Source organism: Prorops nasuta, unplaced genomic scaffold (genome assembly GCF_024137725.1).
Source record: "Prorops nasuta isolate Cenicafe-Biocafe unplaced genomic scaffold, Cenicafe_Pnas_1.2 PNAS00038, whole genome shotgun sequence".
Classification (NCBI taxonomy): Eukaryota; Metazoa; Arthropoda; class Insecta; order Hymenoptera; family Bethylidae; genus Prorops; species Prorops nasuta.
Window position 1 is genome coordinate 1928786 of NW_027116835.1, and position 26953 is coordinate 1955738.

The 26953-nt window shown below is 32.4% G+C and overlaps 3 protein-coding genes across 8 annotated transcripts; 1 reads left to right on the top strand and 2 right to left on the bottom strand.

Annotated features, from left to right (window-relative positions):
- Positions 1-1404: 1404 nt before the first annotated feature.
- Ubqn (ubiquilin) lies at positions 1405-4139 on the bottom strand. The gene is made up of 8 exons (XM_066744159.1): positions 3995-4139; positions 3561-3846; positions 3251-3446; positions 2877-3165; positions 2151-2813; positions 1945-2077; positions 1745-1874; positions 1405-1639 (listed from the first exon to the last, which is right to left on the bottom strand). The coding sequence occupies exons 2-8, from the start codon at positions 3660-3662 to the stop codon at positions 1563-1565; spliced, it is 1590 nt and encodes a 529-aa protein (XP_066600256.1). The 5' UTR covers positions 3663-3846; positions 3995-4139; the 3' UTR covers positions 1405-1562.
- Positions 4140-4896: 757 nt separating this feature from the next.
- Positions 4897-9186, bottom strand: Smg5 (Smg5 nonsense mediated mRNA decay factor). The gene is made up of 8 exons (XM_066744164.1): positions 8847-9186; positions 8480-8702; positions 8101-8265; positions 7766-8034; positions 7516-7696; positions 5707-7456; positions 5304-5639; positions 4897-5220 (listed from the first exon to the last, which is right to left on the bottom strand). Exons 1-8 carry the CDS (start codon positions 8918-8920, stop codon positions 5153-5155), a joined length of 3066 nt encoding a protein of 1021 aa, XP_066600261.1. The 5' UTR covers positions 8921-9186; the 3' UTR covers positions 4897-5152.
- A 666-nt stretch (positions 9187-9852) lies between these two features.
- Mbs (Myosin binding subunit) lies at positions 9853-26951 on the top strand. 6 transcript variants are annotated; one of them, XM_066744359.1, is made up of 22 exons: positions 9853-10854; positions 12512-12642; positions 12719-12837; positions 12937-13096; positions 13166-13310; positions 13375-13508; positions 13586-13731; positions 13852-13983; positions 14105-14187; positions 14277-14406; positions 14477-14585; positions 14984-15118; positions 16150-16317; positions 16568-16678; positions 17080-17266; positions 17587-17733; positions 18541-18724; positions 18827-18936; positions 19118-19189; positions 21637-21960; positions 23742-23837; positions 24802-26951. In XM_066744359.1, the coding sequence occupies exons 1-21, from the start codon at positions 10606-10608 to the stop codon at positions 23835-23837; spliced, it is 3072 nt and encodes a 1023-aa protein (XP_066600456.1). In that variant the 5' UTR covers positions 9853-10605; the 3' UTR covers positions 24802-26951. The 6 variants fall into 6 exon arrangements, with proteins under 6 accessions (XP_066600456.1, XP_066600460.1, XP_066600457.1 ...); XM_066744363.1 differs by lacking the exon at positions 14984-15118 and having other exon boundaries at positions 24802-26950; XM_066744360.1 differs by lacking the exon at positions 23742-23837 and having other exon boundaries at positions 24802-26949.
- Positions 26952-26953: the final 2 nt, after the last annotated feature.

Sequence of the window (26953 nt, forward strand, 5' to 3'; positions counted from 1 at the left end):
CATTTACTTTTACTTTTTTTTACCTTAAGACTAACAGAGAATTAGGTTCCAACACATTTACTTGTGACAATTTTTCAAGTCAATCTTTGCGCACACTCCTCTATTAACAACCTACACCATATGTTTTTCAATCTTTATCACGCTACAAATTTCTAATTTGTATTACAAGACATGTAACTCTTAGTATCCCAATTATAAACAGAAACTAAGATGAAAAAAAATTTTTCTATCGAATGTATTTATCGTTTTCAAGAGCAAAACTTACATGGAAAATGTTCGCGCTAATTATTCTGGTGCAAGTTCTCCTTAAAACGTAGTTCTTTTGCAAAATATTTTAGCTCTATATAAAAACACAAAGTTATTTTTAGTTATTTTGTCCATATTTCAACAAAGTACTACATTCTTATTGCATTTTACAATCAATAATTAAACTCTTATTCTTTCCCTAACTTGCTTCTACACAAATAATAACAAATCTATTATTTGGAATGATGTATGTCGATTTTTATAAGCTTACAAGGGTAACAGCTCTTTTAAAAAAAGAAATTAAATTTAATAGATTATTTAACTATCATGTGTTTCTAAGCAAAAATCTATTTTCCATGCATGCTTCAATCCTAAAAGAATATAATGATACATGAAAAGAAAAGAAACTGCTTTTCTCATATTTTGACCTATAGACTACCGGCGAAGCTCATTTGCGGTCTTCGAATTAAGATCGGTCGTGCTAACTCGCTAATGTTTAACAGAGAGACAGAATAGTTCGAAAACAACTGTAAGATATGCTAGAATTGTGAGAGACCTCGATAATAGCGAAACAACCCTTTTTAATATTGATTTTCTTATTTTGAACTTCAATCGAAAATGGAGCAATAATCCATATTTTTGGATGGAAAGCTCCACATAAAAAAGTAATACCAAAAGGAGCTCTTTAACAATCCTTAAGTTATAATCTGCCCCTAAATTAAACTATTAACGAATTATCACGGTCAATCTTAAACCAAAGCCCCAAAATGCTTTGCCTGCACCCTACAGATTAAAGTAGCATAATATTCAGCTATGACTAAAATTGTACCAAGATTTGCAGAAAAGGACACGATATAAATGTTGCATATTTAAAAAAAACATCAAAAATTACAGAAAGTTGCTGTAGAAATTCCGTGAGTCAACCTGAACAAAACCGGAAGGCACCCGAAAGTCTGGAAACACGTTAGGTATTTTTCCGTGTAAGAAGTATCTTGATATAATGTTTTTTACCAATAATTTGACATGCCTAACAAAAGATTTTCCGGTTTTCTAAAGGTCAAAATTAAATTATGAGCGAAACAGACAGATATATTAGCAATTAATTATAGTCCATTCGAATTAGTACCATTATTACGTGTAAAAAGAAAAATGCATATATAACGAGTCAGTAGCGTGTATTCTGCTAATAGCCAGAGTAGGAGTTTATAATTTTCGACAGCCAAATACCTCACATATCTCTCACCAAATCTGTTGCAAGAGGTAAATAAGGGGAAAATTAATGATAATAATGGAATAACAATGTTGCTGATTGGTGGTTAGCTCATAGAAACTTGTCCATTTGCAAGTAGTCTTTCTACTGCTGCATTTATGTCTCCAAACGTCGCGATTAGAGCTAAAAAAGGTAGTACATTATCAAATTAAACCATACAACATCAATCATTAGTGCCACAATTTCAAAGAAACAAAAAACAAACAAACAAACAAAAATATTAATTACCCTGTAAATTAGCGTCTCTATTTACGAAACCCATTGCCGTGAGCTGTTCCAATTGTGCCCTATAGCGTTCCTCTGGAGGTACAGGTTGACCATCAACTTCTACCCCTTGGTTTAGGGCCATTGCTGATACCTGATAAAATTTACAAATCAAAACCTAGCTTCTCACCATCAATAGAAAAAACATCGTGTATAATACGCACCATACGGGCCATAAACTGAGAAAAGGAGTCTTGCTGACTCTGTTGATTCGTATCAGTGTTTTGTGCTGCTGTATTCGGACTTGTGGACCCTGTGGTAGGTAATGTAGGAGCAGGAGGGACTGTGAGACCCATACTGAAAATGTATTTAATCTTGTAGCAATCGTTACAGTATAATCCAGAATAAACAAAAATGTAAGTTGATTTACTTTTCAACAAGTTCCGGCGCAGCAGTACGCAGTTGCTCCATTCCTTGTTGAATTGTCATTAAAGCAGCTACTGCATCAGGATTAGTTACGACATTTTGCATGTGTGGGTTTTGCATTTGTTGAATAAATGCTGGCATCATAGCTCGCATTTGTTCTTGCATTTGTGGGTTATCCCTGAGGAAAGGATTTCGAGCGATCAAACTATTAGCTACCTCTGGATCGGCAGCTATAGCTTCTAACATCGATCTCGTATATGGAGCATTTATCATATTGCGCATAAGATTTGTGTTCTCCATTATTTGTGCAGCAAGACTTTGCATCCCGGGTGAATCTAGTAACCCTCTAGGTTGACCTTGTGGCTGCCCTTGAGATGGTGAGTCCGTTTGGTTACTTCCCCAAGGGTTTGGTAATGGATCTCTGTTTTCTTGACCTTGTTGAGGATTGTTGGGTTGTCCATCTCCGCTATTACTATTCTCCACTAAGGCTGCAAAAGGATTGCGCTCATTTGCCGCAGCAGCTAACATTGGTTCTTGAATGTCGCGGTACATTCTACGCAAAGCACTGTAGCCACCGGGGATGCTTTCGAGATTAGAAAGTGCACGGTCGTGAGAGCGCATTAGCTCTTGTAACATTGATGGATTTCGTGCGAGCTCCATTGTTTGCCTAGAAAATTAAAATGATTAGTTATTTTTGTTTCTAATGATAAGAGGAGCCGATTATAATCACCTTAAAAGCTCAGGATTGTTCAGCATATGACTTATTTCTGGGTTACGTTGCATTAATTCTTGCATTTGAGGATTTGCCGTAACCAAGTTACGCATATTCTCAGGATCATTCATTAGGCTTTGGACTAGGGGATTATCCAGAACTTGTCTCATTGTTTCTGGATTGGATAATAGTTCACGTTGCATACGTTGCTGCAAGTCTATAAAATTTGCAGAACCCAATCCTAGAGACTCTAAACCAACGACTCCACCTAAGCTACCTAGCCCAAATGGACTGGCATTTATATCAGCTGTAAGTCATAAAAAAAAATTGATGATTTTAACATTATTGCTTTTTGCTTATACTAAATGTAAATAAGAGGAAACATAGTATACCTTGTGCCCGCGTTGCTGTAGAATCCTGAGTTTGATTTGATGTTGACCGAGGAGCTTTTATTACCAAATGGACAGTTAAACCATCTTTGACATGATGTGTATGCAGGGTTTCATGATCCTTCATAATTTTACCAGCAAATATTAAGCACAATTGATCAGGTTGTGCATTAAATTTCTTAGAGACTGCTTCCTTAAACTATTCATTTAAGAAAAAAAATACAATCAAAACTAACCCATCAATGACAGCTGACACGATAATATAAGACTTTTAGAAAAGCTGTTTGAATGAAGTAACAAATGGAACACTTGCCTCTTTAATTGTGGCATCTTCCTCGACTTCCACACTCTGTTTTTCTTTTGGAGTTTTAACATTAATGGTAATTTTCTTGTGACTGTCTGGGCCTTCTGCCATCTTGAATTGGTTGATGACTCGTTACTTTCGACGCTTTCGATATATACTTCTTGAAAGCCACAATTATTCACCGATTTCGTCTAAAATTTCGATTCCCTTCACACCTCTTCTTCCAACAGTTCCAATTTGATTATATTCCAGAACAAACTACGCTCAATTTTGCTTGCCAGTTTTTTCCGAAGAACTATAAAGATATAGAAGGGTCAACTTTACTTACCACACGACATAGGACTATAAGATGATGCAAAGAAGTCTGTACGTGATGTGTCAGTTTTTGACTTATTTACAACACGCGTTAAACAGTATGTAATATATAAGTTGATTAATCTTACCTAGATCGTTTACTCCTTCATAAGAATATTTCTAAATTATATTAATGAATCACAATTATGATTCAATATACAAATAAAGAAAACAAATTTAAAATGTGATAGGTTATGTTACGTTACCACTACTACAATTCAAAAGGTACTGGGTGGATGGAGGATGGAGGTGCTTGATATTTGGACATTTGGTACTGGTAAACGGTGATGTCAGAACTGGCGCTTTACAGCCACAAAGCTAAGTGGAGGGGAATACATAGTACAATATATCCCAAGCTTACATCTGTATACATATGGAACATGTAATTGTGTTTTGGCTCCAAAACCCAAATTCTGACATCACTTCTAGTAAATGGTAGTGATTACAGGTGATTACTACTCCAGTTGAATGCTGATGTTTTCGAATGATACATCGATATATAATATATATATTATTATTTATAGTACAGAGAATTGACTATATAAAATACATAAGAATATCCGAATATTACACGCATGCATACAATTTTCAATTTGTTTGCGATATTATCTGTATTACTATAGCTAATTACTTCTGCTCTACTACTATACCTACCTTGATGCGTAGGATATAAGAATTTTCAACTTCCTTCGCAAACTTGTCACATGAATTCTCAACGATTTTGACTCTTTTTTAAATATGAACCATCAGGAAAATTTCCAAAATTTCAGTACTAGTGCCCCGATGTGCAATACATCACGTCATATCATAAAAAATATGTATTAATGATTAGAGGTTTAGTTCACACATTTACTAAATGATTGCAAAATCTTTTCCCCCTTTGCTAAATTATTTTAAAACTTAAGTTAAAAATCTTTTCCAAGTGAGATATACAGAAGAGTTTAAGTTCCCATGTTTTTTAAAGGTTAAATAAAGAAATCTTATATTATTTAAAAAATTTACTTCAAAATACAATCTTCAACTTAAAATATATAATAAGTAGTTAGAAATTTAACATTTTTTGCTTAAAATTATTTTCAGAAAAAGTATCAGCTCCATGATTTTGTAGATCCATGGATATTCGGTCACGGGCTTCCAACCCTTGTCGCGTCTGGTACAGACATCTGTGTTTTATATTCAGCTAGTCTTCTTTAGCCTAGCTACTTGTGTAAAAAGCCATCAGAGCTTATTTTAGTTCATTTAAACATTCAACCGTGACTCTTGCTTGATGATTTCCATTTTGTGTGAAATGACTCTATATGTTCAATATTAACTCCTAAAAGAAGAAATCGTAAGCTTTAGTAACAACCACCTTATCTGGTAGATATACCAAATTTCCGCTTCTAAAAGAATGTATACCTGCGCTCCTTGCTAAGCCATCCGGACTAAATGTAAGAGATTTTCTATCCTCCAGTCCACAGCCTGTTAGTAAAGTTACTACAGGGGGTTCTGCATCAGAGGTCAAACCAACTTTTGTTTGCTGGGTAAGATAATGGCAACATTCTATAATTTGAAAAAATAACCATGCCTCTTTATCTTTTGGTCTAGGTCCTTTTATAAAAGGTAGTGCTAAACGTTCATGTGGTCTTTGAGCTCGTAAAAATCTAGATCCGCGTCTTAATTGAGCCTCTAACCATCTAGTCGCTTCTCGAGCTTTACTGCTTGTACGCTTAACTTCGTCCAAAGCAGAAACAACTAAAATTGCAATTAATTAGAATACATGTTTTTAAACAGTATTATGTGTATATATATGTTTACTCACCAACACTAGGAATTACAATAATAAACTTTTTCGCATAAACAAGGCGTTTAAGTGCCGGTGTATGTTTAGCTAAAGCTTCATGATCAGGTACTAAGTAAGGTGATATTAATCTAGATCGCAAACGACTTTCTAAGGCTCGAACTTCAGCCTTCAACCACAGACGACCCATATGACGCATTAATTTTCCTTTTGTACGATCAGTCTCTAAATCTTTATTGTCCATATCTTTGTCCTTTACTACTTGAAAATCTTTTAAGTCAGTTATAGTAAACTGTCGTTTTTCTTCGTCATACTTTATTCCAGTATGTTCCAACGAGCAAAGGTGACGGCCGAATTCGATCAATTTCAATGTACGCAGTAAAGTTTCCTCGTGGCTACTCATTTTGCATTTATGTAAAATTGTCCATTTCAGACTCTTATGAGCTTCATTCAATAAATTAAATCCTTTTAAGTCAACATCTTCGGGTAAAGGAGTACTATTGACGAATTCTTTTAGTTTTTCAACACTTGTAACAATTGTAGTATCTACACCCCAAGATATTATTGCTTCCTCTATGCTTATATTTATTAAATTTAATAAAGTTATTATCCGTTTTAATAAAATTCTTGAACTCTTTACGCACATTCTTATAACATCTTGATTACTTTTTAACCAATCAAAACAAATTTTAATAGACGAAAAAAAACACTCCTTCTCTAGAAGGCATAGCACTTCATTAGGCTTTAAACTTTCTTTTTTCAACTGTGCTTCATATTCTATAGTATTTGCTGATTCAATAGTCTCATCATAAGTACTATTAGACTCGACATTAGTTGGAGTCGGTATGACGCTATCACAATTTATTGTTAAATCTTTGTTATCTGAATTTAAGTCATATTTGTTTGTATTTACTTGGTCTTCGACATTTCCTTTATTAGGTATATCTGATTTTTTATTCTTTTTTTCTAGATTGAATTGCCCATTGACTTTCTCTCCAACATTATTGATTTTATTATTTGAAACTTTAGGTAATCCCTCATCATCTGTTCCGTCCTCCGATATTGCATCATCTGATAAAATATTTTCATCACTTAAGGCATCTTCTTCAGTTTCAGAAATATCAGAGTTCATTTCATCGCTAGAAGATCCTGTAATCGCACCGTCAATATCACTACCATCAGAATCTGAACTGGTTCTTTTTCGAGGCCGTCTCAATTTTGTGAGAAGGTTTTTTGATTTATCCTTCGCCTTTTTAAAGTCATTGCATGTAGTTTGTTGTAACCCTATATTTTTGTTGTCATCTGTAGAAGTTTTATTATCCTGCAACTCATTAATTTCTGATACTGAAATAATTTCTGTAATTATACAATTTTCATCTTCATGCTGACTAGTAGATTTTATTCCTTCATCATTATTATTACTATTATTAACAATGGCATTTGAATTAATCTTTCCTTCTACATTTGATAGAGACATACCTATAATAGATTCTTGCAATTTCGTCAATAGAAATTGTACTAGTTGAGATAAAATTGCTAAAGTAATAGCAATAACACCTGGTACTTCACTAGATTCTTTTGCTTTTAGTCTTGCAATTGACATTAAACAAATGGCCATAATCTTAAATACTATATCACTTGTTAAAAATGTTTCTTCACACTTTGCTTTTTGAAGAAATGTTTCGATACTATCAGCATTCTCGAAATTGTCATTATTATCTGAATTGTCAGATGACATAACTAAACATGTTTCTATGTAATTTAATAGATCCTGTAAACACAAAAATAAAGATTAAAAACAAATTAATTACAGTGCAAAAAATTACTTACTTGACATTCTTGATTTATTTTGTCAGAATTTCGTATATCAAGGTCCCATAATTGAATTAATGAAAGCAAACGTGATATGCAGTGATATATTGATGGTTTATCATCACTACATGTAGAATGTGTAGCTATAGCCTTTTCAAGATTACCTTCAACACCTTCAAATGATTCTGAGCAAAGTAAACTGTAAATTTATAAAATATTACTCCATTGCATTGCATAGTAAATATGTTATACAAGTTAGTTTACTAACCATCTCATATAATGATATACTGCATCCAATCCATAGTTTCTATTTCCAGCTATGGTACCTAATTGATTATGAGGCATTCCAATATTTGGATCAATTGCTATTGCCATTTTATAATAACGCTTTGCAATCATTGGATCCCAATTTGGGTCTAAGGTTAATTTGTACCTGGCTAAGTCTCCAAGACATACTAGACTTCGATGAATTAAACGCATTAAACATTGTTGAATTTCTATAGTAGATGCTTTAACCTGAGTAACTTTACTTTTAGCCTTAAAAATAAAAGTTTTAAATTGTTTACAGCAATTAGTTAAAAGAATTCATTTTAAAGCACTTACAGATAATAGATTGGTTTCATTTTGAGTAAAAGCAAAATCTATGATACCGATTAAATCCAGACCAAATTCTGTTTGTAATTTCAATATCAAATGGTGGTAAAATCCTATACCTACTGCCAAATGAATAGATAATAATCCTTTCTCATGATCATTCCATGTATTAACCTATTTTAAGGAGTAATTATAATTCACTAATTAATTAGACTTTGAAATTGTGGCTGCATGGTGGGAAACTAACAGTTTGTGTAAGAGATCAGTATCTCGATAATATTCTTAATACAATGTATTTGCTATTAAGTTAATACTGTTTCTTTTAATGCTTATCATATGGTAATAGTATTAAGCAATTTCTATTATCTGTAAAGTTTCTTAATAATACCTTTCTAAGTTTTTTGGCCGCATGTACAACATCATAAAAACCTCGTCTCCAAAGCAATTCTTCTGTCTTACGCACATTACCAATGGGATCTTTAAAAATTAAGCGCTCGCAATAATCTTTAAGCTTTCTTCTGAGTGCTTCTGAAGATGGCGTAAAAAGATCTGATATTGTTAAAGCATGACTTTTTTCAACATCCAATTTTTTTGCAATATCAGTTATACTCCTATAAGAAGAGTCAAGCACTTTACAAAGCTGATACACGTGTTATAGGTTATGTAAACAAATTGAAAGATTCTATTTAATAGTGCAAACATTTCACTCTTAGATGTTTCTCATGTAAAACATATAAATCATAAAGATTTTATACCTGTGCCAACGTCTTGTTAGTTCCAGAGTATCGGTCGCCCGAGTATCTAATACAGCAGAGTAATTTTTCTTCATATTGTACGTCTCATAATTTACTACCCATCAGATGCATCATTACTCATTTCCCCGCGGTCATTCGACGCGCGTACCTCCACTGTAAGGCAACAAAATTCGACATTCGTCTTTTTGAATCTCCACTATCCAAATAATTGTCTAATGACACCATGAGACATTGATTTGAATTAAATGATTAAAGGAAGATGAATCTCGTAACTTTGATCAAAGATCAAACTTCGTCTACTCCGTCGTCAACTGGTCACCATTTTTCTAAAGCTTCCAAAAGGTAACATCAGGTGGATCCACCCAGATCCACGGTCCACCCTCCCTACGTCCCTACCATTATGGCACCTTTTTTTTAGTTTAATGAGTCAATATACTTCCTTATCCTTTTTCGCTTTTGTTTAAGAACTTTCAACTAGTGTTTCAGTATTACTAAATTCAAATTAATAATAATTCTTAATTGATGCTATCCATTATTATTTAAAAAATATATGTACTACTTATGCTTATACCCGGCCTTCCTGATTACATTACGAGATGATTATACCAATTTTATATTGGGGCCATTTGGGGCATACTGAATCACTACTATGTAATACATATTCCTGGGCGAGAAAGTAATAGACACAGAAATTGTTTTTCTTTTTCTTTTACACAGAAATGAACGTAACCCTAGGAAAGGGGAAACATGGGAAATACAATTTAAATGAACTGGAGAGTTTTTGTGTTCTAAAACAATTTCTGTATAGTTTTAGGGTAAAATTGAATCTCGTAAGAAATAGGAAAAAGAACGAAATAAGTGAGGTAAAATAGACTGAAAGAGATTCTAGGGAATTTTGGAGAAGTACTAGAATCAGACTAGGAACACTAATGATAAATAGAAGTAGGAACTGTGAAGTCGTGAGTGTGAGGCGCGCTCATCGACATTGGTCAAGAGAGAAGTAAACTTTAAAGTAACTGGTAACTGGAAAGGAAGTAAGCAGCGAGTGTTTTTAACGCTGAAGAAAGAAGATTAGCAATTTCGTACGGTGCGGTTCGGGTCGGGGGGCTTGGTGTTTGATGGCCTCCGTACGCAAGTTGTAAGCAAGAGTGATAGGAACAAGTAGCCAAGAATAGCAAAGAGCATGCGAATCTAGCCCTCCTGTATAGCCGTGTATAGATGCTATAGTAGTGTGTATATTAGCAACAGTAGAGAAACTGGTGGAGAGTGTGGAGACGGTAATAGAGAGAGAGAGGTGAGGGCGAGGTGACGGGTGACGGAGACGGACCACGGACGGAGCACCGCGGACACGGAGTACGGAACGGACCCGGACCGCTCCCTTCGTAGCTCGTCGAGTCGGGCAGTCGGGGAAGCGGAGATTTGTTAAGTTTCTCAAGGAAGCTGGTAGAATCATATGGATATTTTATATGGAGATAAAGGGTAAAAAAAGTTCTTCTCAACATGTTAAATTACACCCAGTGAAGTGAGGTGGAGTGGCTCCATTCGAGGCTGTGGGACTTGCAAGCTGAAGCAGCGCGGTTGAGTTTCAAGTTGGTGTGTGTGAGCGCGCGCGCGTGTCCCTGCATGTGCGTATGCGCGCGCTTGTAAATGTATATACACGTGTACGTGTGTGTACATGAGAATAAGAGAGAGAAAGACAAGAAGAGGTCATTCGAAGTGATTATAAGATTGTCGAGTGCAATCGTGTAACTTTAGGGCAATGTCTGTCGAGGCTCGCTCGAGCTCGGCTCTCTTCAAAAGAGCAGAACAGCTCAAACGTTGGGAACAGTCTGAGACCAACCGGGAGCCGGCCCAACCACGTCAAATTGCACGAAAGATCAAGTTCTCTGCGGATTGTGTCTTCCTGGCAGCGTGTGCAGCAGGAGACAAGGAAGAAGTTATACGGTTGCTGCAAAAAGGGGCAGACATCAACACCGGAAATGTCGATGGACTTACAGCATTGCATCAGGTTCATTTTTATTTATATTTCGATCTTTCTTCTTCCCAAACTTCGCTGTATTATCCTGTCCTCTATCAACAAATCTTGATCATTCTTACCTTCAATTTCATTATCATTTGTTTTTTTTCTCTCATTCGCTAGTTTTGCATATAAGATGGCCGCTGATTACTTCAACTATATAATTTACATATAAACTTACACAACAATATTAGTGCTCTATTCATTTAGTCCACCTCCCAATAGCTATATATATTTATATATATGTATGTATGTGTATGTCAATAACTCATTGTTTCTATTGTCATAAATTGTCAGAGGCTTGCTTTTCTATTTCATGTGTGCATGGATTTTTGACTATTTTAATAAAGAAATTTTTTAATTTGAAGGCTAATCAATATTAAGTTAGTTTGTTTTCTCTCATTAAGATTTATTAACATTAAAAAAAAGGTCTCTCATATTTTCAAACAAGACATAAATATCAAAGAGACTTCCTCTGAATCATCATGAGTGAATGATAACTTAAACAGTGGTTTTATTTGATAGTCTGGTCATATTATTTATATTCAGAAGTATTGATAGCTCTGATATACTACAAGTTAAAATACTTTTATGTATTTATATAATTTATAATATCTATAACTAGATAGAAATAAAAAAGAGCTTAATAAAAATCATTCCAATTTTAGCACTGGAAAAGATTTTGTTAAAATTAAAGATTCAATAAATATATTATGTAATTGTTTATATAGATATATTTTAAATGTTGAATACTGTAGCTGAGGTAAAAAAGTGCCAGAAATTTTTTTTAGAATACTATTTCCTGTAAAACATGTGGGTTGTTTTCTGATTCACGTGTGTATTAATACTTGCTAATCTTTGGAATGTAATATAAATAGTTAAATATATTTTTTTTAAATTTTGCTGTCATTTTTAAATTCAGATTGCTTAAACCACTAAGAATAACATAGCTTACAAATCTTTAAAGAACTAAACAATAGTCTTATGCTTGGGTATGTTACATAATCAAGTTTTCCTAATTCATTATGGGTCTTAACAATATCCTTGGTCCAGTACTATAAAATTATTGGTATTTGTTTTTTTGTAAATTATTTAAATTAGACCTTTTAACTTTTTATGTCTGTTTTGTTACTATAGCACTAAATGTTATTTTATTTCATTGTTTAATTAAAAGTATAACTTTTTTCACTATTATTCTAAAAAAGTATAGTATATTTAAATAATTTTGAGTAATATGTATATATATTATAGTTATTCAGTTTCTACTTTATAAGAGGGAAGTTTTACATATCTTATGTATTTGTGAAAAAAGAGAGAGAAAATACATCAGGCATCAAATGCTATTAATAGTACACTGTTAGAAATTACAGACTACAGCATCTGTGTTCCGCTTATGCCTTCTGTCCTGCTTAAATCCTCTGTCCTTCACTAAAATAAGTAAATCTTTAGTGATAAATATTTCTAATATCATTTTCAAAAATCATATATTATTCTAGAATTAATTTAAAAATTGCATATTATAATTTAGTTAACCTTTTAAGAAAAAATATATTTTATAATTTTACACTTTTTTTCTTCTTCAGAATATGTTAGTTCTTAAAATGAGAGATAAATCGTATATTATACATTTGTTAATTTTTTTTTATAGGCTTGTATTGATGATGATTTGGATATGGTGGAATTTTTGGTTGAACAAGGAGCTGATATCAATAGAGGAGACAATGAAGGATGGACCCCTTTACATGCAACTGCATCATGTGGTTTTATATCTATTGCCAAGTAAAGAAATATAACAAAATTGTAAAAGGAATCATTTCTGTTTAATAAATGTGTATCTTAAATTTTCACTTTACAGATTCCTAATAGAAAAAGGTTGTAACTTAGCTGCAGTTAATAATGATGGAGAGTTAGCACTTGATATAACAGAAAGTGACGAAATGGAAGATATGTTGCAGCAGCATATAAATAAAGCTGGTATATTAATATATTTAAAATATTTCTATATTGATTGTATTTACTATACAATTGAGTTTTATCATTTGCACTATTTCAAATTTAATTATATAATTTTAGGTATAGATTGTGATCAAGCAAGAAGTGAAGAAGAGAGATCAATGCTAAATGATGCTATGGCTTGGAGATCTGGAGGTCCAGGAAAGGATGCAAGGCACCCTAGGTCAGGAGCTACTGCTCTCCATGTTGCTGCTGCTAAGGGTTATATAAAAGTGATAAAGTAAGGAATACTTATATCTTTTAATATATTAATTCTTGTTCAATAATTACATAATAAGTAAATTTCTAGTATTTTACTACAAGCCCGATGTGACGTGAACGCTCAAGATTTTGATGGATGGACACCATTACATGGCGCGGCACATTGGGGACAATTAGAAGCCTGTAAACTACTAGTGGAAAATTTCTGCGATATGGATATAAAAAATTTTGCTGTAAAAACTAATTATAATTAATGTTATTATAAAATAAGATATATTAAAAAGTTAATTTTTTTAGGGTCAAACGGCCTTTGACATTGCTGATTCAGATATATTGAAAGGACTTGAAGATTTAAGGCAAAAGCAACAGCAAATGATGAAAGATCATCCACAAATAATAAATAAGAAACAGTCATCAATACCAAAGAAGCGGTACGTTCCGGAAAACAAAACTAATGAAATATTTTATTCAGTAATCTATTACTGTTTATATTTTCATTTTTTTACAGCGTATCTGCTAATTGTGAAAATACCATAACAGCGCAAGATCATATGGAGACATTTGAAGAAGAAACACCAAATAAAGTAAAGAAAGTGGAATTAGAGATTCAATCTGATAAAGAAGATTCTAGTATTGGTACAAATAATGATGTTGGTGCGTTCATTTTCTTAAAAATTATACATAAATTTTATATATTACCTTATAGCCTGTGTTTTCTTACTAACAAGTAACAATAACAATATTTCCTTCTCAATACTAATGCTGCATGGATAGAAGCTTCAAATGAAACAGATATGGAAGAGAGTGATAGTGAAAGTGAATCTGAAATAAGTTCGGAATCTGGCTCATCTATTTCCTCAAATCTTTCTAACAAATCTAACCATTCACCTTATCTTACAGATGATGGTGAGTGATCTGTGTGAAAGCTTAATTAACCACTTAAACCAAATTATTTTTTTATCCATTAACTATAAGTTATAACTTCTCATTTATAAGAAAAGTTACATTTTTTTTTCTCTTTTTCCAGAAAAGAAGAACCGAGTTAACAGGGATGAAACTGCATTACACAGTCCAACCAATCCTTCTGAAAGTAGTAAAGTTCCTAATCAGGTAAAGCTATATTTACATATTCTATATACACTTATAATAAATTCCATAATATTTATCTATAATTTTAAATGTTTTTACGTATTTTCTAGGCTCCATCCGTGCCACCGAAACAACAGACTGAAAATAACGAAGAAGGCGTAATTCCGTCGTGGAGGCGTTCTGGATCTTTCAGAAATAGAATTCAGAATACCGAAATTGCTAATAATACTGTACCAACGCGTAAGTGGAAAGTTTATTCGTTTTAAATTTGTAGAAATAAATAAAGTATTAATATATTAAAATCTAATAGGAACGGAAGATAACGACAAAAATGCGAAATCACCAATTGTACCAAACAAAATCTCTACAGAACCTGAAGTAGTGCTACGCAGAACGCACAGTTTCGAGACAGATGAAAAGTAAGTCAAATTTTCATTACATTACATATTTTTGCTACTCAATCCCTGCAGCTTTAATGTTAGCAATATTGTTTGGTTTTAAATATCGTTTTATCATTTGAAAAGTTAGAGTATTCATATGACAGTAATTTTTCATTTTAACAATAATTCATCAATCATGATCATTTTAAATTACCTCAGTTCAATAATAAAATCTATGCACACAATAGTGAAAAAGATACATTCAGTAGTATTATCAAACTGAAAGGTATTGAAGCTTTGAACTTGACATTTACTCTAAAAGCTTTCGTATTTAGAAATGAGAGTAATTACTCAAATAAAGTAGAGCAAATTTTTGAGTCCCGACACATGCAAATAATTAGTGTAGTGGTATGCATGGCACGGCGCATGTTATGCAGGTTCTATCAGCAGTACATGGCATTACGAGCTCGCATCAAGGCGTTTTCCTGCCCTACTCTCCATCGTTGTAACGCAACAACTCCTACTCACGCCAATACGACAGCTCGCTCTGCGTCTCTGCGCGACACACAAAGGTATACGCGCACCTTGCGCATTTCATTTCCATGCACGCTTAAGTGGATGCACGACGGACGAAAAATTATATTCAAGAAAATCTTCTACAATTTTAGGAATACCAAATTCATCGTAGGACACCAACTTATTCATTTAACTATACTTAATGGCGGTACAGTGCCGCTTTTTGGAAAATAAAACAAAATTGAAAATTATGACCAATTATATTTTACATTCTATCTATAATTTTGAAAAGGGGCGCTATATCGTCATGAAACAGATTTCAGTGGGTCATTTAAAGTTCGAAAGAAGCAAATGCTCCTAAAAATGGAGAAGATATTCTTGTGTAACTAATTTAGTCACACAAAGACTAATTTTAAACTTGTTTACCGATAATAATATAGAAAAAGAGAAGTAGAAAAATTGGTGGAGTAGGGGCCGTACGGGCTTCTTCATACACACAGTGATATGCGTAATGTTTTTGTTTAGCCAAGATGTCGGTAATGTTATTTGGCATATATTGCATCCTCTGAATTGGTACAATGAACTCTTAAACGTTAAATAGTAAATGCCATAGAATGCTATTTATACTTATTTTAAATTAAACTGTAGTTGTCCAGACCCAAATTTTTTTAGTTTAAATACAGATAAGAGTAATGTTGTAAAAAATTATGTAGTAGTAATGATTTTTGTTTAAATTTATTTACTTTATTAAGGCATGTCTGTCTCCCTTAATTTACAAAAATGTTTGTCATATAAACATGTGACAATTATTTTTTATAGTCACTATTATAACATGTTAATAGGAAGGCCGTAAAATATGTACCCATAATTACCCTCCAATTTTTTATTACATCATGTCTAATTTAATATAAATTCATATAATTAATTGGCTTGCTTGGCTTATCTGCTAGCTTTGCTTTTACAACAGGAATAGTTCATGATCAATTTATTGAAACCCATCATTTTAACTATTCTATAACAAATTTAAATTTTAAGGTAAAATAATTTGCTAATTTATCTGTTTCACACATTGCTCATTTTTGTACAGGAAAAAGGAAGTTAAATTGAATCTGGAATTGTCACAAGGAGGTACCTTAGTATCTCCTTCGTCCGTTAATGTGGTTCCTCCAAGCACACTGCCAACTCCAACTTCAACCACTACCACCAGTACTACAGGGGTAACAATTAGTCCTGTTCCAGCTAATCAAATACGCAGGTATATTATTGTAAATCTAATAAAATTACTGTGATTAATTTTACAATAGTTTTCTCATATGAAACTATCAAAATACATAAAGTAAGATGGATAATAAGAATTAAAATAATTACTTTTTGCAACAAGTTGTAATTTATACGCTGAAAGATTTTAGGTGTATCGCGCATTTTTACATGTATTTTATTCAAAGCTTGAATACATGGTGAATTTTAAAAGTAAGATTATTGTTTAATGAAATATGATTGGGTAGTGTTCAATCAGGAGAAGCTACAATTCTATCACCTTCGAACAATTCTGTATCTGGAACACCTATTGCTGGGAGCAAACTTAGTCCGGGAAATATCTTCAAAAATTTCTTCAAGTGGGTACTAAGTGCTTGACTCAAGAAGGATATTTTGAAGTGTGACAAATGCATTTAGCGTGATTAAAATGTAAACTGTTGATTGATTTGCAAGTTTGCATGTTCTTTTTAGTTCAGTGTTCAAGTTTTGTTTAACAAATCCGTCTGTTATAATAAAAAATAATTATTCATTTAAGAAAATATGAGAATCTTTTTTATAATTTATAATCAAATTTTTTAAATACTGTTAAATTTGTTTTTATATTTAATCGATTAATCTTTGGTGATGTGATGATATCAATTGCATAAAATTTTTATGTATTAATTTAAAAAAATTTATAATTATATTAGATAATTACAGGTTTAAGCATCAATTGTTTCATTAGAGCATAATTATCAATTATGTTAATTTAATTGTTTAGATCTTTTGTTCCACCTGTCCGTGATGAGGAAAGTGAAACACAAAGGAAGGCTCACGCAAAGAGAGTTAGAGAAACCCGACGATCTACACAAGGAGTTACGTTGGACGAAATTAAAAGTGCCGAGCAATTAGTAAAAAAGAAACAACAAAATAATGAAACGCCAACTACGACAACGACGACTGCACAGGTATTCTAAAGAACCATTTCAGCAATATTTTCTCTTTAAAAATAAGATGTTGACATTTATTTATGCTATATACAATTACTTTATTTTAATTTACTAGGCGCAATTAAGTTTAAACCAGTTAATAGAATTGGTGAATCTACTGGCTAAACTAATTTGGAAGTGATTATTTTGTATATTGCGGTTGCTGGTTTTTCGCGATTTCAAGCCTCTGATCTAACTTTAACGCATTTTAACTAATCGTTTAATATTTTTAAATAACCAGTATTTTTCCCTATAGCATTGCTAATTATTTACTGACTTTTTTTTATATAATGAACTAGTCTACAGCTTCTGCAACCAATACCTCCATTACGGCTACTATAACTACAGCAACCCCAACTACAGTGACAGCAAATAAACCCCCTGAAGAGCTTAATTTACCTGAGAGACGGCCATCTTGGAAGCTGAAAGTAGATAATGGAAGCAAGGTCTGTCTTTCATATAATCTTCAAGTAGATACGGTTAGACGTCCGCACTGCAACAATTTATGTTCATGGATATTCAGTGAAATGGGCTTCAATTATTATGAACCATATACCTAAATTAGGCGAAATGCTACGTTAAGTAAACTAGAGTCGTATACAGGGTGTTCCACTGAAGGCGTGAAGGCGTACCAGAGGATGAAAGTAAAAGCTCACTTATCTCTCAAATTGTGAAAGATATTAATTTTTGGCTTACGGTCTCTCGGAATGCAAGCAGAAAGTGAACTAAAAAATATTAAAGGAAAAGGATGGACATCTCTTATTCTTACACAGATAACTCAATTCGTATATCCATATTCTGGTGCGTCTTCAGTGATACATCCGTATGTCCAAACATTAAGCAATGCTATATTCTTGCGAGACAGTGCCTCTGCATGCGTTTTATTTATAATACTAATATAATACCTGAAAAAATAGTTTGCATGAATTGTATGATATACAATAATTTTCTCAGTAATGAAACTAACTTTATTATTATTAATAATGGCTATTGCGAATTAGTTAACATTGCTATGTTAATCTTGTTATAATTAAATTGAAACAGATCAATGCTTTTTATAATCTGGCTTATTATGGTAGTTTGATCGCTAATATAGCACTGAAGAGTTTTGTATGTGAAAATACTTTAAGTACAGTGATTAAAGAAAATTCATATGCACCTGATCTATTTTATTTCGCACCTGACATTTTTTGCTATATAATGTTTGCTTTAATACATATAAACTAAACCATGGTTTAATTGATTTTGTCTAGTTTCAACTTGAAGATGCAAATAATAAATCCAGTGATTCTACAACGGCTTATATGAGAAGACCGTCTGGTGGAACTGGGATACCTCGACCGAGTTCAGCACCGGTAGAACCTATTACAGCAAGTAACGCAGATACGACAGTTACGTTACCTTTACGACGATCATCAAAACCCCCTGAAGATAAAGGTATAATGAGTATTTCAAAGAAATATATCTCTAACAATTGGCTGTTCTTTGTAAATAGGAGAGTGCTAATATATTTTTATTGGTAATTTATTCCCATTGTAGAACAAGATAAAGAAAATGATAGTAGAAATGCACAAGCTACGCAAGCAGTTATTCAAAGAAGACGAAGACCAAAAAGAAGATCAACCGGAGTTGTTCATGTCGATATGGACGTAAGTGTTTTTATTAAATTTACACCAAAATGAAATTAATCATTTAACTGATAAACCAAAGTAGATTTGCTATCATTTTGCTACTTTAGTCAAATACCAAACTTTGTAGATTTTCCTCGATTATTTTTTTCTTTTTCAATCGATGAGTTAAGGTGTAATATTAGACTTGGTGTTTTTACAGGAAATTGATCCAGAAAAACAAGATGCTTCTGCCGGGGGAGACTGTGATGATACAAAACTCAATCATAATGAAGTAAGCAGTATTTTCGCCCCTTTTTTATTATAAGTCTCAGACAACGCATTATTCTGTTGAAAAATGCTTCTACATATATTTAAAAATTATAATGAAATTTAAAAACTATTTCTTTTTTTTTATTGAGAACTAAGTATTTTTTAAATATGAGGAGATACGGTGAATTATGCGTCGTAGCCAATTCCAGAGTTTCGGAACGATGACGGAAATGCGAATTGCGTAAAGTATTTTTCCGCGAGCATCTATAACAAAATTCTTTGGCCGAAATGCAAGGTAAATAGGTATCGGGATTTAAAGAGCTCTTATTGACTGACCTGAATGTTGAAAATACTTTGTGTAATTTTTTGTTTTCCATCCTTGCTCCGATTCAACTTATCAATGCTCGCGTTTTCGTTATATATGTATATATATATATATATATATATACACACACACGATATGTAGCATTTTATGGTCCACAAAAGCTTTGTGTTATTTTTGGGATTGGTTCTGGGAAGATTAACCTCTATTCGTGCATGCTCCGATAAAAATAGTTTACCTTTTCTTAATGTCTTATGCTCACTTTTCAGCAAAATATAAAACATTGATTTGCCTATTAATAATTGCTGTGATAAATATGAACGTGTTGAGAAATACGAAAAAAATACATTAAATATTTTTCCTTAAGTGTATTTATTTTGCATAATCACAAAAAATCATTATGTTGAAATATCGAAATTTTTATTGAATATCAACAAATGGCCTTTAAGTCAATTAATTTCATTTTGTCTAAATTTGTTGAAAATTATCCCCCAATATCCGTTTATTGTTTCATTGCAAAAATATTGAAAATCAATTTATCTATTTTAATCTAAACTACTATGAGATAATCAGCTTAGAATAGTAGACGAAAAAGAAATGATCATGAACGTGGCTTGGGCGGACCTAAAAATAATCTATCGACATTTACAACAACGTGCTTGTTTGACATTTAAACAAGTTATAATAATAATTATATTTTTTTAATTACACGTATACATAAATTCTAAATATATATAATTTAGAATATAATTATAATTATATTCTTTCAAAGAATTATAAAATCCAAACGGCAGTGCATAATTTACTATATAATAGCAGTAGATTTTTTGTTTAGATTTATGTGTGATAACAAAATTTTTGACTCGCCCTTGCAACATTACTGAAATAAATATAAACAAAATTTGTATTCTTGTTCTTTTCGAGCCGGTTTATTTCAATTGTAATCTAATTTTGTTTACCACCTGTCGGGCGATTTTTAACGTTACAAGATAAAGTTATAATCATTCTAATATGCAACCTTGATATTAGTGTGAGTTTCTACGTGTGTTCCATAAATAGCACACAGAAGCAATACGTTGGAGCAAACTGGCTGACGACTCGGGGTCTACTAGCCAAACTCCGTCAGTCAAACATTCGATGTCACTAACAAAGCACTGTTCTCACGCGTCATTTTAAAAATTAACGCGATTTTCCAAAAATACTTTTATTTCAACAGATCGAATGATTAAAGTGATATAACTGTACCAGAGTTGATAAGAGTATAGCAATAGATTAATTACCGCGTTTCTGTTTTTCCTTTTTTTTTAAAAAATGTCTTCCTATCGCAAGAGAACTCAAGGGAAACCAATGACAGCGGCAGGCTTGAGAGCTCAAGCTTCGGCAAATGGGAGTTCAATTTTTGGAAACCGACCACGAAGTGTCGCTGGATTATTTTCGTTCAATCAGAACAGTTATTCCACACTGTTAGGATTCAATAACCCAAATACCTACGGGTCGCCGAATTTTCCTTATAAAACCATGAGAAGCGCTTCGCCGTATAGAAATAATTCTTATTCCAACTCGGCTAATAGTTTGAATTATTCGAATCCTTACTCCACGTATGGTGGAACTTCTTCGGGGTACGGTGGTCTAACTCTGCCTTCTCATTCCTCTACTTCCACTTTAACTCTTTCTACACCTTCGACGAGTTATAGCTACTTGAATTTAAATTCGAATATCCGAGCGCCAGTTGAAAGAGCGAGCAGTTTTAACAGAAGTAAAACCAATTCAAATGTTCAAATTGGATCAAGGAGCACTAGCCTACAAAGTCTATCAAACTCCGAAGGATATATTGTGAGACTTCTTTTCGTAAATTAGTCAATTGAAAAGCGGATGGGTAGAATATAAATTATGAGATAATTTGTTATAACTAATAATGTAAAGATAGCATTAGGAGTACGTATGAACGTTTATATCATGGTATAATGAACTATCGAAGATCAATGACCTTTGACATCTATTCTTTACACTTTTGTTATGCGTCTAGGGTGCTTGATCTTTTTTTAGCTTTGCCTCAGCTTCCTAAATTAGTGCACATGCACTTGTATCAAAGACTGATTACTATCCTTTATTCGATACATCGATTAATAATAATTTATCATTTTCAGAGTGGTACCGAAAGATCAGGACGATCTAGTAGGTTGGGATCAGTTTCATCATTGTCCTCCGAAACACATTCTGCACCGGCAAAGGGAAAGTCAGTAGCCACTGAGAATGGTGAATTAGATTATAAAAAGCTGTACGAGGAGTCCCAAGCAGAGAACGAAAGGCTGAGGGAAAAGCTTCGACGATCCGACGAACAGTTGAAAGAAGCTAAAAGTTTGTTGGAAAAGGCTCAAACTGTGCAAAACAAAACGGTCCTCTCAGAAACGGAAAAGAGGGAAAGAAGAGCTATGGAGAGAAAGCTTTCGGAAATGGAAGAAGAGTTAAAGGTAATCTACACTTCGGGTCGAGCGATTTTAATGTGTCACCATAAATACAATATTAATTTATAAAGCAGTTTAGGAGCAAGGCATTATAGTATAACGATAATATTAAATTATCATTTACCTATTTCGACATAAGAGTCATTCAGGGCAAGAGTATGCATATTTTTTTATTTTTGTCAAACCGCTAAACTAATGACGGTATCCGATTATTTGTTGCTTTACTCACAATGATTTAATATATCTTCATTATTTAGTACATTCTTACCTAATATTGTAACTGATTTTTCAAGACAATACCTGCTTTAAATATTTTTATCGAGTTGCGTACTCTTGCCTCATGGGGCTGACAAGAGCACGCACTCAAAAATACTGAATTCTCTTGAATGATCAATGTGAACGCTATACATTACAGTTAACGTAACAATTAATTTCAATCAAATGATTAATAATTGCTAACTATATATAGTCTTCTGAGTTTTTTTTTCGCTTTTCTATTACCATATTCGAGAGATTTGAACCCTTTGCAATATTTTTGTATAATTTTACGTCACTGTTAAATTCGTTACGAATAATTTAATACTAGTTCTAACATGAAATATAAATAAGCTGGATGTATCCAGTATATGGATAGACTTTACTCGTGAGTTGACGCCTACTCTTGCCCTGTATATTTACCTCAATAGGTCAAAAGTTTAAATAATCTAATATATTTGAAAGGGGGTGCTTAAATTTGATGTGCTTTTTAATCTGAAATAAATATTAGAATAACTATTCAATAGATATATAAACAGCTTACCAATATTGGCTGACTTGTATTGGGGACAGTTGCATTAATAATCTCATTGAAAGAATTTGATATTTTTTTGTATTATTTATAATCAACATTATTGTCTAATTATCCTAAAAATTTGAAGTTGATTAATCATTTAAAACTAAAGATAGGTTTTGTGAAAGTTTAAAATAAATTTCACAGAGACCAATGTACTACGATTAAATTTTCTTCAAGATTAACAAAAATTATTTCTGTTTCTAAGCGGTCAACCGACTTCAAATATTCAGGATAATTAGTTACTGATGTCCTTTATTAATAATAATAAAATATCAAAATATCTGACGATTAGATTATTTGCACGATATTACCTTTGAGCACAGCAAACTTCTCTTCTCAACGCAACTTAATGAAACGAGTCTTCAGTTTCGATGTTTACATCGGATTTCACCAAAACAATACTATACAGCTGCTTATCACGTGATTTTAATAATAGTATTCGAAATTTAATAAAATACCATAAGTACATTTAAATTGCTCTCTCCCCAGACGGATATTCGACCATTGCTAACTCTTACCCTGGATGACTCTATCGTGCACACGCGTAAATCCGATTTTTTAGTTTTGCTGCACGTAAAAGTGTTTATTTCTATCTTTAAGCTCGCGATTGCCACAAGCGTCATTTTTAAAAATGCGATTTTATATTTGGAGGATTACATGCTTCTACGCAGTGCTTTGGTTCTTTTTTCAAACTTTCGGTGCTTTACTTTTTAATACGTTTATTAAATCATGCTTGTTTTTTTCTGGTAAGATGGTTTTCATTGGCACGTTACATCCTTTCACGTTTACTCCATTTTCCATGACTCCTTCGCATTATTTGGTTCTCGCTTTCGTACAAACGTATAAGACTAATTTCTTGTCAAGGTGGTAAATTAGAGTGCAGTTGTGACATAGTTTGACTGTTGGGGCTTCGATAAAATAAGCGGATTCGGGCTAATCGTTTCACTGTTTACAGCAATTACAAAAACTCAAAGCTGAAAATGAGAGATTGAAAGCCGAAAATCGAGCACTTACCCGCGTCGTATCCAAACTCACCAATACTACTAAATAGGTAAAGGTTATAATGACAGCATTTGCGTTAACAATATATATCGTACTTCAAGTAAAATATTAATTACTTACTTAATTACTTACGGTTTTTATGTTTTTTCTCACAATATTAAAACTATGAAACGATACTGCTCACTTACAGACTTTACATTTAAGACCTGCAAGTCTATCATTTTCATCGTTTAATTACATAGTAAATAAATCCAGTCTGTTTTGCTACACAACAGAAAGATTAAGCATTAAATAAGTACAAATTTTCAGCATGCACGTAGTTAGTTTGCTGCAAATTAGACTTTAGATTTCATCGTCTGTTACTACTAAAGCTTCGTTATTTCATTAACATAGGAACTGTCAATCTTTTCTATTAATACAAAGCTCGAATTTAATTTAACGCGTAACTTACTGCATGATAACAAAAGCTGCTTTAACTCTTAACAGATGATAATAAAATTTCATACAGAACTGATCATACACACTTATAATTCCCAATTTCAATTTTGTCTGTGACAAAATTCACAGGGTATTGCAATTTCTTGAAGTTTAAATAGAAGCATACGCTACATAAATTTTGCATTGCCAGTACAGTACAACGCTTTGACATACATATTTTACAACAATACATTCATATTTTAAATATTTTTTTCTTCTAGCCTTAGGTCTCAATATACTACATGGAGTCGCCTAAACTTTAAACTTGTTAAAAAATATTTTACAGTATTTTTGAAGGAAAATATATATAAGTAGTTATTATATATATATATATAATAAGTTAAAACTGGTCTACATCAATGTTACAATTTATTTAATACTCGATTGTAATGTTGTTTAGGTTTTCTTTAAATTAATTTTAGTTTCAATGCACTTCATGTATGAGTCATACCATAAAGGTGTGCTGAATGCAAAATAGATGAATTCTAGAATGCATATTTCAATATACAAATATAACTTAATGTATTTCTTTGTAGATTATGGATCAACTGAAATGTGAAAATCAGAAGCTAAAAGATGAAAATGGTGCCTTGATCAGGGTGATCAGCAAGCTATCTAAATAATTCGTCCGGCTCCAGGTGAAAGCTCAATAGCTTTTAAATCAAGAATCGGTAGCACAATCGCTATGTCGAAAAAATTTTTCAAATATACAACATCGTCATTGTAGATTTTATTCTCATAACATTTATTACGTCATCATATCATCGAGGATTTGTTCTTACGCTACGAACTTAATTTATTGTGAAAAATTGATTTTTCGCATGGCTGTGCCAAATGCGAAATGACGTTATCTCTATTTCTATAGTCGTCGATACTTAAATGTAAAATTTAGGATTTCTATTCTTTCAGGAATTATCTTCTTTTGAAGATGACTATATAATAGACCATTGTTGAGTCAATGTATTAAATAAAAGCTGCAATTTATATATTTTACTTACTCAGTAAGCAGCTTAGCACTCTTTATGACCATGAGTTTTTAAAAGAAATCCCGTTATTAATGTTGACTTTTTGTAAGGAAATATTGTAAATATATAGCTATTGTAGATCTGAATTGTCAGCGAAAGATTTTAATGAGCGATACAAAAATCATTACTGATCTATAAAGTTCTCTCATGACACATGTTTATTATGTATGTATATGTATATATTTTTTAATCATCTAAATTCATTTTTGTGTTTTTTACGTATAATTGTAATAATCTAACTTTTTGAGAAGCGCATGCAACAAATCAAGAATATATCGAGATTGACATCTGAACAGTTCAAGTGGCCTTTTTCTAAAGACTGCAAATTTTTAATCTTTCTATCATTGCCAATTGTGCGCCAAGCATTAATCAAACATTAGCAGCAGATGCGTCTTTGTCTGCTACCTTGCTACTTTCGTTAAGCAGAAGTAAAAGACTACTCCCAAACGTGATTCGCTATTGAAAGCAAGATAAGGTGTTGAAGCTTGCCTTTTTTATGCGTAAAAAGTAAATACGGCCTCATAAAGTAATTATTGTTTTTTCGAAGTAATTTGTACATCGAAACTGCTTTGTTATGATGGTCTATAAACCGGACAAGATACAAATAAAAACGACAATATAGGTGAGATGTCTTAAACATTGTTACCCGTAATGATCTTATAAAGATACATCAATACATGTTTCATAATGGCGTTTGCTACTACATAACGATGACTTTGTGTAAGTGTTTAGAATGTAGATACTTCCGCCGTATTGTAATATAGTGACATCTTTGTGCTTATTGTACTATATAATTTTAAAGTGTTCAAGCGATAGTTCAAAGGAAACTAGGATCGCATAAACGATATTTGTTACTGTATAGATGTTATTAGAATTTATTGACACTGTAAGGTATGGTGTATATACAAACCGATCTTTATCAAATACCTATTATTCACTTACATTGTTAATACTGTACTGGATAAAGAGTTGCAACGATCATATCATATTATCTACTCTATTCAAAAATGTGATAAAGACGAAATGTATCACCATAACCCTAATCAAATTTCCAAAACGTCATGTGAAAGTCATAACTCCGTGTCTTTAAGTGTTTTGTGTAAATTGTATGGAATTGACCAGCATTGTAATTAGAACTAAGAGAATCATCAAACCGTTTCGCATGTATTTATTTTTTAACTTATACGTATGAATGTACGTTAAGTAATATAATAATGTTTCTTTAAATATGGACAATTTTAATATTATAAAAGTAAGAACGAATATTTCGAATTTTTAAGCGCAGTTTTATACATTGTATAATTGTACATTGTTATTACAAGTCTATATTTGATAAAGATTGGTACTCGTCATCACCTTTTGCAATACATTAATTGAAATGTCACAGTCTCAGGCATTAAAGTCGAGTGCAGAGTCATAGAATTTTATCCGATATATCTATACCATATTTTATTTTACAATTAGAATTACTAGAAATAAACACGTTGCAATCCAGCAACAAAGTTGCAATTGCGCACGGGGACTGAGGACTCTAGTCTCCATACGTTATACCATGGATATTTATGTCCTAATTGATTTTGTACTTGTGGCAATTAATCTATAAAAGAAAAAACTGACACTAGAAATAGTTTGATATATTTTATAGCCCTCTCTTTAACATGCC